Raw genomic sequence first — 19455 nt, 5'->3', positions numbered from 1 at the left:
TAACCAGGTGATGAGGGGTGAGCCTTGCGACAGTGTGCCCAGGGTGATTATCCTAAGAGTTCAGACTCCCAGTTGACTTGACACAGAAAGCTGGTCCAGCAAAGCACCTCTCTGAAATCTGGCCTATGAGTTGGTTTTATTGCCACCCTGATGTTAACGAATTAATTTTCTCTTTGAAAGTGCTTCATAAAGGAAGTATCTGATGGCTTCAGGGGCTATTAATATGCTGTCATACTGAGCCATGTGCATTGTGTACTGTTTCATTTATTTAGTAGTCACCAAGGATAGAGTAATGGACAGTTTTAGCTCAGTGACATTTTGAGTGACTATTGCCTTTTATTTTTGTAGTTCTGATACTAGATGATTAATGATGATGGTAATGCTCTAAGGATGTGCGTGTATGTATACGTGTGTCTGAGGAGTACCATTCTCTTAGTGAATTCTTTGGGAAAGATGCTTCCCATAGTGACAGTACAGAGAGAAACCACTCAATGCTAAATTTTCTTTGTGGCATTTACCTCCTGTGGGATGACTAATTTTTAAAATTATAATTTGGAGCTATATTTTACTGCTCAATTTGCAATACCTAATTTTAAAACACGTGTATCCTGGGAGACACAGTAGACTTCCAATTTCAAGGTCTACTCATTTATTCAATATTTGGTAAATATTTATGAAGCGCATAGTATGTATCAGGCATTGGGCTGAGTTCAGGGACAGTGGAGAAGAGGGTAAAACCTCTCCTCTTTGGACTTACAGCCTAGCGGGAGGATCCAGACCTTAAGCAAGGAAAGTTTTCATTACAAGCTTGTGATTTAGCAAAAGTAGAAGGAGCCGTAAGAGTAACAGGTAGCCATACTCCAATCTGGGTGCAGTGAAGTCTTTCCTGGAGAAATTACATTGAAACTGGGACTTGAAAGATGAGTTTAAGATGAAGGAAGGATCTGAGGTTGTGTACCTGTGTGCGTGCATGTGTGTGGGTGTGTGGGCAGATGTATGTCGAGGGGAAAAAAATGAGAGTTTTCTGGGCAATAAAACCTGCTTTACACAGGTCAGGAGTTCAGGAGTTGGGTGCCCCAGGATTGTGGTTTTCAATGTTTAAATGCAATAATCCTTGACCGGGTTTTCAAACCTGTTCATTTTCGATTATACCATCTGATTTGGGGAATTAAGGTGAGGCAATAGTTAGGCCACGTGAAACATTTAATAACTGCTCTTAAGAAACTTATGTTCATTGCAGATCAAACCTGCTTCTAGAAAGTGCACCTCAGAAGGCAAGCCATCACATTTTAACTCACCAGGATTTTAGTGTGTTTTGGTAATAGTTGTTATAGAAGCAAGGATTTGGAACTTATTTTGTTGTGAAAGGTGTTTTGGTTAATAGCAGTGTTTACTATGTTGGAATTTAAAATGTAGTTTGTTTGTTCATTGTCATTGCAAGTTGGCTTGTTCAAATTATCTCGCAAGTGCAGGTAATTGTGAACTTGTTCCACTAAGTAATTTAACTTTTCTTCTACGCTTTGTCTAACACATATTTATAATCACAGATAATGGGAAAAGAACTTTAGTGGCATTGATTTCTTAATTTATAAATGCTGCTGTAGGCCAGGCAATACGACTTTCTATTGTCTGTTAAAATGTGATTCCATAATTATTAATACAGTGATTAAAATCTATGAAATTAGTTGTTGACAGAAGATGTAGTTTATATATAATTAATTGAATAATTTATTAAATCAACGAATTAAGTAAGCTAATTAATTGAATAATTAATTGCAATTATTCACTATCCCAGAAGCTCACAGACTGTCTCAAAGCATATTTACATATCACATAATGACCTTTGATGATGTTATTTGCTGGTTGTATTATTTTTTAGGTAATATCTGACTGTTGTTTTTTAAAATTATGATTCCTCATTTTCGAAACCTAAAGCTCTGGTAGTAGTGCTGAGCTCCTGAGAATCCATCCTGAACTGTCGTGGAATTCTAGTTTGACTTTTGAAGGAATAGCGGGTTTCTTTTCCCCTAACGGTTGGCTTTGTTGACTTAGCCTGTGCCTTGGGAGGTGGTTGGGAAGGTGTGGCTAACCTCACTCTTCACCTTTAGGAAAGGGGTCAGGATTCCTTCAGAGAAAACATCGCTGTGGCCTTGTAGGGTTAGGTAAATAAGCCATGCAAAAATAAACCAAGATTCTGTCAACAAGGCCCCCAAACGATGAGTGTTTTCTGGCACCAGTTCAGTTGTTGGAGACTTCCCCAGGGTACTGTTCCAAATCTCTGTGTCCTATCAGAGAGTTCAAACAGTTCTGTTCATTATAACCTAAAGAAACATTTTTGCTTGTATAGTTATAGCCACTACTTGATTATAGAACCTTATAAAGAAAGACAGTACTTTAAATGTATATCACATACCTTTCTTTCTTCATAAAGTATTTGCATATAATATCTCTATGACTTATATCATTAAAGAAATGTCCAGTTAAGGGCAAAGTTAACATGAAAATGTCAGTTATTAAATGTCAGTCAATAAATAAATGTTTTCCTTTATTCATGAAGTTAATTTTGTCCTGGGTAGCAGGTGTTATGTGCAAAGAGACCAACTCTTGGTGAGGGAACCGCTGTGAGCTTTTATAGCCGTCTTTTGAAAGGCTGTTCTGAAAGAGTGCATCTTCTACTTGGGATGGTGTTTTTGTTAGAGAAAGCTACATGGTTCTCTTATTCTGACCCCTCCCTGCCTTTTTCTTAACCTTCTATGTTATGGTTACATTGTTTGAAGGCACATTTCAAGCATTTCAAGTGAATCCTTAAAATATTTCTTCTGGGGGCTGGCCCGGTGGCATAACAGTTACGTTGGTGCTCTCCACTTTGGTGATCCAGGGTTCACCAGTTTGGATCCCAAGCTCGGACCTATGCACCACTCATCAGGCCATGCTGTGGCAGGCATCCCACATATAAAGTAGAGGAAGATGGGCACGGATGTTAGCTCAGGGCCAGTTTCCTCAAAAAAATTTTTTTTTTCTGTTTTGTTTTCAAATGTTAGTTCAACTGCTTGAATAGCTTGCTGTGGCCCCTCTGTGCGCATGACCGGCTTAGGTTAAATGCTTGAAAGAGCATTGCTTTGTGCTTCTGGATGGATTACATTCTCATAACTAATTATTGATACCGATTTTGTGCTGTTTAACGTTTAGGAAAGCTTTCAGGTGGCGGAGGGAAGCATTAGTGGGGCACGTCTTCCAGCTGTGCAGTCAGATAAACCTTCTTTCACAGAACTCTAAGTTATTTTAGCATTTGATGCTGCAACAGGATCATGCTCTGACGGCCTCCCATGCTGGCATCTTGATTTTAAAACCAGTGCATCATTGCACAGTGATCTAGAAAGGCACACGATTCATTAACTGTGTGTAAGTCTGCATTTCCAGTGAAGAGTTACGCAGGCTTTGCTGTGCAATCTTCTAAAAATTTCAAGTTCCCCATGTTAACTTTTTAAAATAAAGAGATTAAATAAAATGATTACTACATTCCCTTCCAATTATTTAATTGTCTGATTTTCCCTGGCACTGCAGTGGCTAATGTGCCAATCAATCAAGATGAGGTTATTCAGACTTTTATTCATGCATTTATACATCTATCTACCTACCTACCTATCTATCTACCTATCTATCTATCTATCTATCAATGTATCTGTCAGTTTGTCTATCAATTTTACATAGGCTCATTCTGTGTAACAGAGACTGTGAAGGATACAGAAGAAATATTAAGATGATTTTCTGTCTTGAGCTCTTGCTATATTTGGCCAAATAAACATGCCACCAAATGTGAAATAAAACAAAATAACGTATGCTAGTTTCCTTCTCTTTGATTATTTTCTGGTTGTTGATTTCCTTCCTAACTTGATGAAGCTCATGCGTGGAAGGGTTTTCCACATATTGAAAGTTACTTTTCAACATGAATTTATGATCACTGGTAGCACTCTTCGCCAAAACTTTAGAGAAATGCTTCTAATCATTGACAGGGCCAGAGATGCAGTTCTGTTTTACGCCGTTCATCATTGTGGCTGGGTTGGAAGAGGTATCGTCTGATCTGAGGTTAGGAGCCAAATTTGCTTCATGCTCTTGGTATCCAAATTTCCTGATGGTCTAGAATGCTCTTGTGAAACTTAGAAAATGATTTATGGATCTTAATGCACTTTTGTTTTTCTAATTCTCTTGAATGTGAAAGGAAGTGTATAGATCAGGCTACTTCAGGAAGTTGTGATTTCAAATTGCCTTGTCATTTTAGGTGTGGTCCACTGATGATAATGTTTAGGAACCTATACAGGAAATTTGGGGCAAGATTCTCCTTGGCAATAGAGAGCAAAGAGATGCCTTGCTCATTGTGTTGTTGAGCTTCTTGAGAAAGACAACTATCATACATATATACAGCATAAGCTAACAGCTGTTGACTTTTTAATATATCTCTTTAGATGTCTTAAAATGCATTTCGGAACACAGCAACAGAACACTTCCATCCTTAAGTGTATAGCACTTTATAGTTCAGGAGATGACGCCAAAGAACCTTTCAGCAGAACTTTTCTTTCCTTTTTCTTTTTCAATGAGAATTTCTACTTGAAGCATCCCAAACCAAGATGATAATGAGATTGCCATTTCCAAGCGTAATGTTGCCCAGCCTGAGGACCTGGAATGAGTATCTGGCTCTGTTCCCTGCTCCCCTGTCGGTTCCCTCTCTGCGCTGCTCTGGCATGGGGTGCTAGTGAAATACAGAAGAGTCAATGATCTCGGAGTTTTTGTTTAGTGATTAACCCTAACTCTGGGTGTACTCAGGTCTCACATTGCAGGTGGACCTGATTTGGCTTTGTCATTAGGGTCAGATAACCCCAGAGGTCATCGGTTTGCAAATTTGGAGCATAAACCTCGTAGAAGCTGTCCATCAAACTTCCCACTTCTCACATCTGACTCTGTTAGTGTCACGTTAGACGTGACAAATCTCAGAAATTATAATACAGCAGTTCCGCCCCTTAACCTCATGTAGGTGACACCTTCCTACCACACTGATTGGAGTAGTGAGGTACAAATGGCCCTTCCCCGGGTCTTTGTGGTTAGTGTAGGTCTGTGAGGCTGGAAGAACAATCCGTTAGAGGCTGGCCCCACAGCCTTGGTTCTTGATGGAATTCATGGATTGCTTACCTGGGGTGAGTTCTAAATAAATGAAAGCATTCTGAGTATTCAAAGACTTTCTTTTTTTTTTTAAAGTTTGGCACCTGAGGTAACATCTGTTGCCAGTCTTTGTTTTTTTCTTCTTCTTCTTCTTCTCCCCAAAGCCCGCCAGTACGTAGTTGTATATTCTAGTTGTAGGTCCTTCTGGCTTTGCTGTGTGGGACGCCACCTCAGCGTGGCCTAATGTGCCATGTCCGTGCCCAGGATCAGAACCGGAAAACCCTGGGTTGTGGAAGCGAACATGCAAACTTAACCACTCAGCCACGGGGCCGGCCCCTTAAAGACTTCCTATTTAAATTTTTATCCTGCTCATTTAGAATTGGAGAAACTTAAGAAGAGTGAGGTTCATAAAGGAAAACTTAAGATGAGAAGGGTAATAAACTTTTGGTGTTAAAGAGTTTACTCTCCTTTTACTAATTCAGATTCATTATCTGAATTTCTGTGGTAAGTTGCTTTAATATTCATTACCAGTTAATGCCATGGAGACTCACCCCACACCTTCATGACCCCCTCTGGTGTCTGTTATTCTGCTTGTTAATTGGCTCATTTGTTGGATGGTAATAGCTGTTACACTGGTTAGCTACAACTAGATTGCTTCTATTTTATTTACGAGGAAAAGATGATTGCCAAATTAATATAGATAATTGTGTTGACAATCTTATGATGGGAGAGTATTAAAAAATTGATAAGACTGTATTTAAAATTTGTTGTATCTAGTTAGAAAAAGAATCCCTGTTTTTTGTAGAAATTTGGAAATGCAGAAAAGTATAAAGAAGAAATCACCTGTAATCCTCTTCTATAAGAATTTACACTATTTTGATTTATTTCTTACACTTTTTTAATGTGTATGTGTGTGCAATGATACACCAATACCTATGCTAATTTAAATATCTACTTTAGAAATTAAATTAACATCATAATAATATATAGCTTTGTATCCTCCATTTTTAAAGTTAGTATTATATAACCATTAATATGATAGTTTCCACTTTTTTACTTTAAAAACAGTATGATAAATATGTTTATACATCAATCTTCCTAGGATTACAGATTACCAAAATACTGTCTCAAAGTCTGAACCAATTTCTATTCTATTAATTTATAAGAATTCTTATTTTGCTTAAACTATACTCAAATTTGCTTTATAAAAATAAAATATTTTCCCATTTAATAGGAGAAATATTATTTTGTCATTAATTTTTCTTTCTTTCTTTCTTTCTTTTTTTGAGAAAGATTAGCCCTGAGCTAACATCTGCCAATCCTCCTCTTTTCGCTGAGGAAGACCGGCCCTGAGCTAACATCCGTGCCCATCTTCCTCTACTTTATTTGTGGGACGCCTACCACAGCATGGCGTGCCAAGTGGTGCCATGTCCGCACCCAGGATCCAAACAAGCAAACCCCAGGCCACCAAAGCGGAATGTGCAAACCTAACCACTGTGCCACCAGGCCGTCCCCTAGTTTTTATTTCTTAATGAGGATAAACATTTTTGTGAAAATGTTTTACAATTTTAGAAAGAAATTTTTTGTATTGAAAGGATGAACTATTTGTATGTCTAAATGTGAAAAATCAATTAAAATTATGTAAGATCTTAGAGATCTCTGTAAAACTTGGTATTTTGAGGAAAGTTTTGCCTATGTCTAAAGGAGAGAAAGAATCTGGATATTAACAAAATTCAATGATTTGGCAACAGTTACATAAAATTTCAACAATTGCTCACTGAGTCTGAAATACTAGTATCTAACTAGTTGATACATGAAATTTAGATTGTAATATTCTATTTTTAAGAACTGGGGCATCAATGTATTGAAGATTTTAAGACAATTATTTTCAATGTAAGAATCGTGGAAACACTTGAATTTATTATCGGTTAACGTGAAATTAACTATTTTGTTTCTAAGAAACTCAGCTGTGGTGTATAAAAAAATTAAGCTCTATGTGGCAATCCCAAGTAATATTGACACTAGTACCTAACATTTGCGTTATCTCTTTGCTTTTTTTCTCTTTAGGACATCCAGGCAGAAATTGATGCCCATAATGACATATTTAAAAGCATTGATGGAAACAGGCAGAAGATGGTAAAAGCTTTGGGAAATTCTGAAGAGGCTACTATGCTTCAGCATCGACTGGATGATATGAACCAGAGATGGAACGACTTAAAAGCAAAATCTGCTAGCATCAGGTCAGAATAGACAATATCAAAATAAAAATAATGGGAGAGGAGGACTTTCGTGCTTTTGTACAACAGAAGGAGAACAGGAAGCCTTACCACCGGGCTACTTCCTCAGAGATCGTTTTAAATTTAAATAGATTTAAATGCAAAGACTATTTCTTTATAGTTTTTGCCTCATTTATGTGCAGTGCCCTCTGCCCACTGTGCCTGACTACTTACAAATTCACATATCATATTTTAAACCTTATAATGCTAATAATAATGTTACCAACACCTGTTCATTATTGAATATTGACCTTGACCAAATGCCACGTTAGAATCTTTACAAACATTATTTAGTACTCAAAAAATCCCAGTAAGGTGAATGGTATACTTTCTTGCATGAGGAAACAGAGGCTTGGTGAACCTAAGGAATTTATCAAGTTTTTGAGCTAACAAGTGCTAAGCAGGATTTGGATCCAGATCTTTTTGACTCTTGGCAATGAAAGTGTTTTGCTTCATTGTACTGTGTGTATGTCCAACCTGATGATGTATTTATAGAAGTTAAATTTCTCTTGTGGGCGCCAAAATGGAAAACTGATGATTCCTGACTGCATTTGGAGAAAGTAAAGTTAATTAAGGATGAATCTGAGGACCAGAATGCTCACTAGGAAAGGACCTTGAAAAAATACTTATTGTGGCAATTATTAGTGTTATTGGGAGTCAAGAATGTTTTGGAATTATCTTTAGTAGATGGTGGATAGTACCTAATTGAATATGAGTTTAGAGGAAACTGACTGAGAACCTGTTATTGAGCAAAGATCCCAAAGAGGAATGTTGGTAGGAAGACCTATGTCTTACGCACTTGGGTCAGTTCCTTTCAGAGTTCAGAAATCATACGATGTATAGAAAAATGTACAACTTAAAACCAAATGGCTTGAATTTGACTCTTTGACTTTACTATTTACTTTTTCATCTTGGGCGAGTCACTTGGTCTCTCTGAGCCTTAGTTTTTTCATTTACAAAATCAAAATGTAAATATTTAACCTACATGAGTGTTGTGAAGATTGAGTGGGATAATCTGATAGTTCCTTAATCTATGTAGAGCCCGTCCAATGTAGCATCTAGTTTGTTTTAACATACATAAAGGGGCTCAGTGGATCTACTTCAACTGGTTTCTGGATTTCATAGAACTACTTTGTAGAGAGCAGAAATCTTCAATGATTATTTATTAGGAATGAATTTTTAAAAATGTTTCTTTCTGAAGAGATGTCCTGAAAGGTTTTTATTCTTCTGGAGCTCATGAAAGAAGATTTGTACTTCCTTTTACACTTAAAGAAGGGGGTAATATAGCATGTAAAGATTCTGTTGTAAATTATGTCAACATGAGCCAACTCTTCTTTTGTTAATAGAAAAACTAGGGAATATTGTACAATGAGAGAATATTCTTATAATTATTTACAATTGAATTTTCAATTAGCCAGATCTTGTTGGGTTGCGACTTCTGTTCCCCATAAACATAAATAAAGAAAAAAGATTTAAAATGTTAATACGGTGAAGAACATTCACTTAGGTTCTAGTATACCAGCATCTGGGCTGATGAGCTAAAAGCCACGGGGCTGGCCCTAGTGAAGACTGTGCCTGTGGTGCTGGAATTTCAAGAGTTTGGAGGACGAGTTCTTCGTTTAGGAGAATTTAGTGAAAGCCTACATCATAGGTCGTTCCAAGTGGAAAGCTACAAACAAAAGCAATCTTTGGTCTTTCATGGATGTTATTGCCTAGCCTATCAAGTTCTATTTTTTCCTAACCTAGAAAGAAAGAACTCATAAGCTAAAATTGGAATATTATCTAATAAATCGATTAATGTTATTTTTAGAAGATGGGAGAATGAGCTTTTGCCAGTGGGTTGCTGCATCAAGATAGATCATACATTCCAGTAAAATGTGTTATTAATGTGATAATGAATTAAGATAATTTTTAGCCTCATTACTCACTTCTGGAGATTCAGACATTTATTCAAGCATTTAATAAGTACTTACTTGTATGTGTAAGATATTGCTAATCCTAGATAAGCTATGGCCCCTGCCCCTGGAGGGTTCACAGTTCTGTCCAGGTTAAGGTGGGCCCAGAGGAGGGAGTGGTCACTCTCCCTTCAGAGGGTCATCAAAGGCTTCATAAAAGAGGCGACTCCTAAGCTGAGCCTTGAAAGATGTATAGTTATTCCCCAGATGGACTGGGTGAGGACAGGAGAAGGGCATCTAAGCAAGAGGCTTGAAATAACACTGTGTTTTCACAGAAGTTCAGTTTGGCTGAGAATAAAATTTGCTGTTGGTGTAAAGGAGAAAGATTATGGCTAGAAAAAAGGTGGAGAGAGAGGTAGGACACAAATCATGGAACACTTGTGTTCCCATGCTCTGTTGCATTGGTAATGGAATTTGAAAACTTTTAGGCAACATGCTTAGATTTGAGGTTTGGAAAGATCCCTTCCACCCAACTATGGAGGATGCGTTGGATGAGCACAATTGTGAAGACAGGGAGACCTGCTAAGAGGCCCTTTCAGTATCTAGGAGAGGGAAGAGAGTGAATAGAAACTTAGTGCATGTTGTTGAGGCACTATCCAGAAACAAATACCCAGTAGCCATTGGATGGATGTCTGCTCTTCACTAGAGAGCTATAAAGCAAATAGATAGATGGTGGCATGAGGAGAGTCCAGATAGAGGTGATGGGTAAGCGTTGAGAGTAGGCACGAGGGGAAAAATTAGAAGGCAGCACAGCAAAGAATCCTGGGAAACCCTCATGCATAAGGAATAGGTGAAGGAAGGGGAAGCCAGCAAAGAAACCTGAGAAGTGACTGCCCCTGAGGAGGGAGCAGAACCAGAGGAGAGTGTTGTCAAGAACCAAGGGAGGAGGTAGTTTCAAAAAGGACGTAGTTAAGAGTGTTGGCTGCTTAAAGAAGTGGAGGCAGGGCAGGGCTACAGAGAACAGGAGCAGTTAGAAGGGCTTTGGTGACTTGTGCCTGGACCACTTTTTGGTTGAGGTGCAAGTCTGATTGCAGAGGACTCAAGAGTCAGAATGGGAAGTAAGGAAGTGGAAATAGAACTGAGTCAACAGTCTCCTTTTCTCAAGTAACTCTGCTGTGAAGGGAGGGAGAGAGAGAGAGGACACATTGCTATAACTGTATTATTACACGTCACAGTCTCACGAGTTTATAACAGCTGGAGGGCTGTGTCTGTATCTGTACTGTCTATGCTTTCATATAGATTGGATATGTCTAACTAAAGAAGAGAACGATATAGTCTTCATTTTTCATTTTTAACTTCAAAAACTGGGTGAAATAAATGACATTAACATGTTCATTATTACTTGGGTGATGATGGATGTTAACTAGACTTATTGTGGTCATTTCGCAATATATGTATATATTGAATCATTATGTTGCACACATGAAACTAACATAATATGATATGTCAATTATATCTCAATTAAAAAAAGATAAAATGGTTTATTATTCTCAGTATTGGGCCCTCATCTAGGAAGCATGCCTCAGAGAGAAGCGGTGCAGATAGCATTTAATGGAGTTATGCTCTGGAGTTAGACTGTCGAGCTTCAAAGTCTGGCTTTGTCTCTTAGAACTGTGCCACCGTGGGCAGGTTACTTAGATGATATGTGTTTCCTCATGTGTAAAATGGGGACAATAAGAGTAACTTCCTTCTAGAGTTGTTGTGAATATTTCATTTAATTAGCCTATGTAAAGTGCCTAAAACAGTGCCATGTGGTAAGCATTCAATAATTATTAACTATTATTGTTACTTTCATTGATTACCATTCTTCTTGGCATTAAGTAGTTCAAAAGACATAAAAATTCTCCCTACCCCATCTTTTTCTATCTTAGTCACTAATATCTGGAATTTCTGAGAAAGTCCCCCAACAAATGGTATCCCTCTTTCCTGGCTGGATTCTGAGCAAATATGAAACAAAAAATGTTCAAGAGAAAACTGCAATGTCATGTCAACTACTGACAGAGGCCAGGTTGGAGGGGGTAGCTTAGAGTGAGAACTCAATGGAACCCCAGAGTGAGTCGGAATTACCAGCCGACCCTGGTTAAGGTGGCCTCCGGAGTGGGAAGCCTGCATGAACAATAGAAAGAACTCAGTCTCTGCAGGCCTGTTCTCGAGAGGCAAGAGTGGCTGAGCTAAGCGCATCCAGTTATTCCCCAGATTTACAAATCAGCTTCCTCACTCTCCCTCTACAGGGACTGAGTGAGAAAGGGATGGAGAAGAGGCCAGGAGTGTGCTTAGTGAGAAAAGCCCCCGCCCCCACAAGGAGTCAGGATGGGGAAGTGTTCTCATTAACCAGTATGTACAGATGACCTACCTCCTTCAGTCCCTATTGAAAATGACACCTGTTAAGCACACTGAATTTCTGCTCCTCTCTTCTTTCCTCTCATTCGTTTAAAGCACAGTCTACCCTTACACTGGGTTCTATTGTGACAAATTCTCCTGTATCTTTCATATTTCTGTAAACTCTTCCAGCACGTTTCTTTATAATTGAAAGTTGGCTTTTCCCTTAATTGCCTGCTTTACTTAAAACACTCGTTAAGAGAGTTTAATTTCCCCATTTTCCTCACCTGGCAGCCAGTGGGAATATTCTGAATATTTAATGACTGCTGTGGACACCAAACAATCAGAATGCCAGCCGTAAACTTCCAGGATGGCACCCGCGGGCACACTGGCTGAACAGGAGCCATGCCAGCACGGGCATAAGAGGGAAAGTTGGCAGCCTCTTTGCTATTTCTTAAGCATTTCGTCTCCATCTCTCAATAACTTCTCCTTAGAAGTGATACATCCATCATTCTACCCTCTCACCATCTTATTCCTGCTTCCTCCTGATCTGTAAGACATTCTTCTGCTTTACTCATTGATTTGAGCATCTCGCTTCCCTTTTATTCTCCATCTTTTCCTCAGCTATCATCCTGGTGTCAATATCTGTAGTGATAACTTTTTATATTTTGACTTCCAAATTTCTTTTTACTTTGTCTGTACAGGCCTTTATCTCTATTCTGTTTTGAAGTCCCATAGACCTGACCATACCTAGGACTCAGTTAACGTCCCGTGTCATCCTGGCTTCCCTGAGATGATAATCTCCAGGAGACCAAGGGCAGATTGTTCCCCAGAGCATGCGTTTTATTTTACTACATTCCACCTGGCCGTGTGCATCTGAATGCCACTGATGTTGCCACATTAGTTAGAGAAGAGCTCCCTGCTGTATCAAATCAGAATTGTTTACAACATCATCAATAAATTGACTCTCCTTCACATTAAAGTTTAGGACCATATGAAGAGGGTACCTTCTTTCAGTAGCTTATTATGTCTGAGGACCATCTACCTACTATTATTTAGCCTTATGATTTTATCCTGTATATAGAATACATCTGCAATATTCCAACTGGATTGTTTGAAAGTGCACATCCTCTAATATTTTCAACTCTGAAATTCTTAGCTTTCTTTTTCCTCCTTCTTCCTGAACTCACCCATCTTTCTCCTGATCTTTATTTTCTTAAACCCTTCCTCTTTTCAGACTCTGTCAACCCTTCTACCCAGCTTGGATTCCATCATAAGCCATTTCACTGATATCAGGACCTTGAATTTCTTCTCCCCCTTGAATTTCCTGTCTACTTTTCCAATCTCTGACATCCTGAGACCACACCCTTTCTATCCCCTGCTCTTAATTCTGGCCTTCCTAGTGTTGCACTAGAAAGTGGAAAATGATAACATTTCTTCTACTGTAATTTGACACTTTGTACTTAGAAGTGGTATTGGGATTCTGAATGATTTTCTATTGTTTTCACTACCATGCCTCTTTTTTAAAGATTTGATTCTTCTTCAGCTCCCAAACTTCTCCCAAAGCTCCCTCTCTGCAGGTGGCCTTGCTTCATCTTTCTGAGAAGGCGGCCATCTGATAAATGCCCCTTCAGTGTGTTCTGTATTTCAAATTGTGCTTTAATTGTGCTAAAGTCACTATTGTCATGGCGGGGAGCATCTGCTCTAATTTATCATCATTTTTGGAGAAGAGAATGTCTGCTAAAGATATGGAACATTCCTGTGCCAGACCTACACTAAGTGCTTTGCAGGCATTACCCCTTTTGACCATGGTGTGGTCATTGGAACTACGTAGTGATATGTGGCTCCATGTCTTGGGTTAATATCTTAAATATTATTTTGTAGTCTTTTGGATGACTACAATTCAACTTTTTAAATACTGAAACCCAGGGTGCCAAATATTCTTTTACGATCAGAAAGAATACATGCAATCATATATTTCACTTAGAACAGTGTAAGAGGAGATAGCAAATGCTTTGAAACTTCAGCTAGAACATAGGCTCTTAGAAACTTTGGCAATATTTTTTACTCCCTGGAAAAATGTGAATGGGAAATATACTAATAAATTCAGTAATGTGAATGACATGGCCTAAATTTTTATGTTAAACTTATTTAATTTAGGATTATGTTAATTAAATATCCACTTATCAGCTTAATGATGTTTAATATAGATCCTTATTAACATATGGTTTCAAAGGCCAGTGAAATTGTTAAATCTAATGAAAACAGAGTTCAAAGATAAAATTCTATCTTCCCCCTTTTTTTATGAGCCTCTTAAAGATTCAGGGCACCTTTTAAAAAGCCCTTAGAGAAGATTAACCTTTAACATCATCATTACATCTAATGTGACCACATTTTACAATGTCGTTGACACCACTTTTAACCTTAGGTAGTTGATTTTACTAACCATATTGTAAAACTACTAAAATTTCCTTTTCCCAAGTCTAATAGAGGAAGATTCTGCTGCTCTCTTCTTCCTTTTTTTCCTGTGGTTCAGCACTTTCCGATAGACCTTTCTATGATGATGAAAATGTTCTGTATTAGCACTGTTCACTACAGTGAACATACATGGCATGTTGATCACTTGAAATGTGGCTAGTGCAACTGATGAGCTGAATTTCAGATTTTATTTGTTTTGATTAAGTTAAATTGAAGTTGAAATAGCTACATGTCACTGGTGGCCACCACATTGGAGGCACAGCCTGAATTCGGAGGACTGTGTTTTCTGCTTGTGGGTCTTAATCCCCTTGCTGGGAGTAGGACTAATTCTCTTTAACGTTATTGGTTATTCTTGTACTAATAAAGGTGTTGTTTTTCATTGGAACTCAATTTGTATCCTATAGGTTTTATCATAAAGTAAAGAGAAATTTTATGTGTAGTAAGAATGCCAGATTGGAATTTAATTCTGCACAGTCTTTACATCATAGAGGATAGTATGTCTTTGCTCCTCTTAATTTGAGTCATTATATTCTTTGGTAGACTTACTTTCCAAATGTATCTTTACTTGTCTACAAATATAGCTGGGCAGTTTCTATCTGCCCTCTTCATGCTGCCCATTGTGAAACCAATGTAGTGGAAAGAGCATGGACTTAAGTTTGGGTTCCAAATTCTCGCCATGGCTTCCTTCTCTGAGCCATTAGTACGCTCCTAGAGTTGTTAGGTTTCCTATCTCACAGCATCCGATCTCAGCTTAGTGTCCTATCTCAGATTTACTTGTCCTTCTCCTAACTTGACCCTAGAACTTCCTATTTCTGAAAAGTGTAGTGCCTAATGTCAGAGCAGGTGCTCCATAAATGTTTGTTTTTATTGAATAAATTAAAAACTGTAGTGTTTTATTTTAACAAATGCCCTTCTTTACTCATTCATCCTGTTTCTTCCATTTTGCATATCTGTACACTGGGAGAAGGAGTAAAAACATCAAAAGGTAGAAATTTTTGGTGGTTTAAAATAAGTTCTTTTTTTTGCTACAGCCGTGCGTTGAATAACGATGTTTTGGCCAACAAATGGACCACATATACGACGGTGGTCCCTTAAGATTAGTACCATATAGCCTAGGTGTGTAGTAGGCTATACCACCTGGGTTTGTGTAAGTGCACTGTATGGTGTTCGCACAATGACGAAATTGCCCAGTGTCACATTTCTCAGAATGTATCCCCATTGTTAAGCAACACATGGCTGTGTATTTGAATTATGAAGTACAATTTTTATGGATCTTTACCTTCCAAAAAGTTTTTGCATTATATTTTAAAAAATAACTGATCACTTAAGGGGCTGGCCCCATGGCTGAGCGGTTGGGTTCGCGTGCTCCGCTGCAGGCGGCCCAGTGTTTCATTGGTTCGAATCCTGGGCGTGGACATGGCACTGCTCATCGGGCCACGCTGAGGCGGCATCCCACATGCCACAACTAGAAGGACCATGTCAAATACCCAAAGAAGGCACTGAAGCAGGTGAGAGTTAGGATAATAAATCAATTATCCAAAATGTGAGTGCTCATGGATATGTGTCAGATAAAGAAACGTTGCAGGTGAAGAGTCTGAATACATGATTGATGGCTGGTTAGCTGTAGTCTTGGGGAAATGTAAGCTTTAATATGTTTAGAGTAAAATTGAGAAAGTATAACTACACCAAACACAAATTTTAAGGTTTCTTCTTGCAAAGCATTCAACCCATTGCCCAAGAAAAGGCTTTCATCTTGAAAGATGAAAGAATTAAATTGAAACTAGAACACTGACAGCTACTGCGGAAGCATGCATTTACTTGGGCATATGGTAGTAATCCACTAAACACATAGTTGTAATCTATTGGAGAATAACCAGAACAGATTTTCCAGACAAAGAATCTGCCAGATCAGCTTGCTTTTTACTATGGAGAAAGAAAGATGCAGAGAAGCACATATACCAATGTTATCTTTTTTATTTCAAAGTCCCTTTAGTATCTCTCTTAAAAAAGTATTGCCTTTATCTTTGTAAATAGTTCTTCAGGTGCTGAATGCCGTAAATTTCTATGATGAATTTCAATATTTCTGTGCAGTCAAAAGAGTTAATTGCATTGGGAAAGACATTTGCATCCTCTTCAATACAATGAGCATGTGTAACTGGATTTCAAAGCACTGTAACGTCTGGTTTAGTTATTGATTAAAGAGTTAAACTACAGACATTGAAGATACAGGATCAAATAACCGAAAATAAGAGGTCAGGGTATGTGCATAAGTGTTTGGCACACAGAGACACTCAAGCACTTCTTAATTGACTAAGGACCTCTGATTTTGAGCTGCCTTTTTTTTTTTTTTTGCATTTAAAAATGCTGGAAAGAAAGTGCAACAGCTCAGTCAAGTATACTTCTTGCAAAGTGGTTTGTAACTGGCAGAGAGTTTTCAGTTAATATAAATGAAATCATTTAGTTCTGCTCTGTGACAAGTACAATTATTGTTTATCAGGGGTAGGTAATTACATATTTGGCCTAAAATTAATCAATATGAGCACAGAAAAGCTGGTGCTGAAGCAGAATCAGGATCTCATTAAAGCATAATTTTGTAAAGTGAGGTCAATCATGGCACCTGTAGGATGAATAGAAAAGATCGTAAATACAAGGGAATAAAATACATTTTTTTAATCATGTAATTCTGAAAGAATTATAAAATACCTCAAACTTTCTGTGTTTACAAATTATTTATTATTAATTCTTACCTAGCTTTTGTGAATAAGATATAGAATTGTAGAGTTTGAATACTTTGTTTTATATTAAGTGGCTGAAAATAGAACTGTAAATAGATGCAGGACAATTTGTCTTTTGTATGTGACTGAATGCTGGTTCATGGTATTTTAGAGATAAGCAGAACTCCAATTATTTTTTCTTTTAGCCAATAATATTGGCTTAAAGACCATGGTCATTATTGTATGAATTAGAGATAAACTAGATATCAATTACTTATAGTTGTTCTTCTGAAAACACTATGAACTTTTAAACAAAAACTTCATGTTTTTGAATATCTATTGTTGGGAGAACCACATAATATGATCAACAGGGAAATATTTGTTGAATTAACTATAGCAGAGCTATCTGCTTTGAAAGAGGGACTCAAGCAGATCAGACGTCCAAAAAGGAAATCACTGACAGGTCTGAGGGACAGTGGTGAGCTGTGCCGGGTATCACTCAGTAAAGAGCAGATCTCTGGAAGTGGGGATCATGAAGTCAATGTCAAGGTAAGAGTTGTTGTATGAGAGGATATGAAACCTAATCAGTGAGGTTTCTTACATCTGGGCTTGCCCCAAATGAGTCATCTTTTGCCATCATAAGTCTTTAGTCTTTGGAAGCTATTGTGTAACAAGGCTTATGCCTGTCCCTATCAGCCTTGCCCCTCAATCGGAAAGGTCAAGGTAATTCCGGTAATTCCGCTTAAATCCACATTCACAGCCTGTCCACTGGGGTGATGCAGAATTGAGTAAACATTGATTCCTTGAGTCTCTGGAGTTGTTTCTGACTGAGCTAACTTTTCAAATCCAGTCCACGTGCTACGGGCTTGAGACTGGGCAAGCGGGCTTTCTCCAAGGCTCTACCAAGAGCAAACTAGCAAATTTGTGCTTTTATTTGTGTTTCTAGTTTCAAGGGCTTGTGCTCTCATTGGAGTCTTCATCACATAAAAATGTATTTCCTAAGCACGGCTCCCTGATGATGAAGTTCGTAATTTAAGAATCTATAGGTGCTTTTCTGTGCGAAAAACAGAATTATTATGTAAACAAAGCTCTCTCCTGTTGATCAGAGTATAAAGTACTGCAATCCATGGCTTCTGCTCACTTGTTTCCTTTTCACAGTGGACGTTTGTCACTGGACATCAGCCTTAAGCTAAACAGTATTCTGTCCAAGAAGTGCCTTATTGTTTTCCAACTTTTTGAGGTAAATGTTGGTGATGTTCTGCTTTTAGTAATTTCTTTGGTTACAAGAGAAATCAAGGCTAGTAATTTCCTTTCCTAAAAAATTAGCTTTTTTTGGAAAGAAAAATAATATGGGCCTGTTGTAAATACTCAATTAGTATAAGAATTACTGTGTTCTCAGTAGTAACCACATCTGGTATGTATCCTTCTAAACAATTTGTATGCCATGTAATTTCTTCTCTCTATCCCTCTCTTTGTGTATATAGGCGAAATGAGAAGAAAATTTTTGTTTGGCTGTACATATAGACTATACATAAACTATTGAAACTTTGTTTTTATAATTTTACGTTCTAGCATCGACATGCTTCTTGAAGGCCTCGTATTTATGCCTTTGTGGTTTGGAGGTGTACGTTTTAAATTTTGCTAGATATTACCAGTATATCCTCTGAATATTCTACCTTATTCAAAATAACTGTTTCTTACTGAATATATATTTGTGTTTTTTATAAAGAGTGAGTCTCTTTCTTGGACGTGAACATAGTTGGTCATACAGGATTATTAGGCTAAAGGAAAGAACATAATTTTTTGGATGCAATTCAAACTTCTAAATATGGTTGGCATTATCTCTCAACAGGGCCCATTTGGAGGCCAGTGCTGAGAAGTGGAACAGGTTGCTGACATCGTTAGAAGAACTGATCAAATGGCTGAATATGAAAGATGAAGAGCTTAAGAAACAAATGCCCATTGGAGGGGATGTTCCAGCCTTACAGCTCCAATATGATCATTGCAAAGTAAGTTGACCACATATGGTGGGTACCTTTTTTTATTCATTTTGATTTTGGTGAAGTAAATACTTGAAATAAAATTCTAGATAAATAGGTGAGTTGAACCAGTTATCATAGATTTTTTTCCCCCTTGCTTCTAATTGCCTGTATTTAGAAATTTAATTTAGATTGCATGCATTGCTTCCATTTGTTTCAAATTAATTTGTCTCTTCATATTTAACTAAAGGTTTTTAATCAAACATTATAGGCATGTAAAGCATAATATTGCTTTTAGCTGATCAAGAAATTTATCTAACTGTCCAATAGATTTTAAAATATTAATATATTATATTGGGGAACTCTTTTTACTGCAAGTTAACCTTAAATTCAGAAGTCATAGAGTTATAAAGAGTTACAGACTCTCTTGTTTATAATAAATGAAAGTAGAAAAAGGGACTTGTAGTAGTAAGAGAATAAAACAGATTTAAGTCTTAAAACAAATGAAGATAGTATTTAAGCTCATTTTATATGTTTTCTTTTTCTGAATTTAGACTTTTTGAGGTACAATTTTATTCTG

The 19455-nt window shown here is 37.6% G+C and overlaps 1 protein-coding gene across 44 annotated transcripts in view; it reads left to right on the top strand.

The window, feature by feature from the left end:
* The window catches only part of UTRN (utrophin), a 479488-nt gene that overhangs the window by 322719 nt on the left and 137314 nt on the right, over window positions 1-19455 (top strand). For all 44 annotated transcript variants that reach the window (XR_011535458.1, XR_011535457.1, XR_011535460.1 and 41 more), the window contains 2 exons: window positions 7222-7394; window positions 18749-18905. Coding sequence is in view for 41 of the 44 variants with exons in the window: in XM_070602744.1 (XP_070458845.1) it covers window positions 7222-7394; window positions 18749-18905 (330 nt within the window). In the remaining 3 variants the exon portion in view is untranslated. The remainder of the gene's footprint in view (window positions 1-7221; window positions 7395-18748; window positions 18906-19455) is intronic.

This window comes from Equus przewalskii, chromosome 32, assembly GCF_037783145.1.
Source record: "Equus przewalskii isolate Varuska chromosome 32, EquPr2, whole genome shotgun sequence".
Taxonomy (NCBI): domain Eukaryota; kingdom Metazoa; phylum Chordata; class Mammalia; order Perissodactyla; family Equidae; genus Equus; species Equus przewalskii.
The sequence above is the reverse complement of the archived record's forward strand: the minus strand, read 5'-3'. Positions and strand labels throughout refer to the sequence as shown.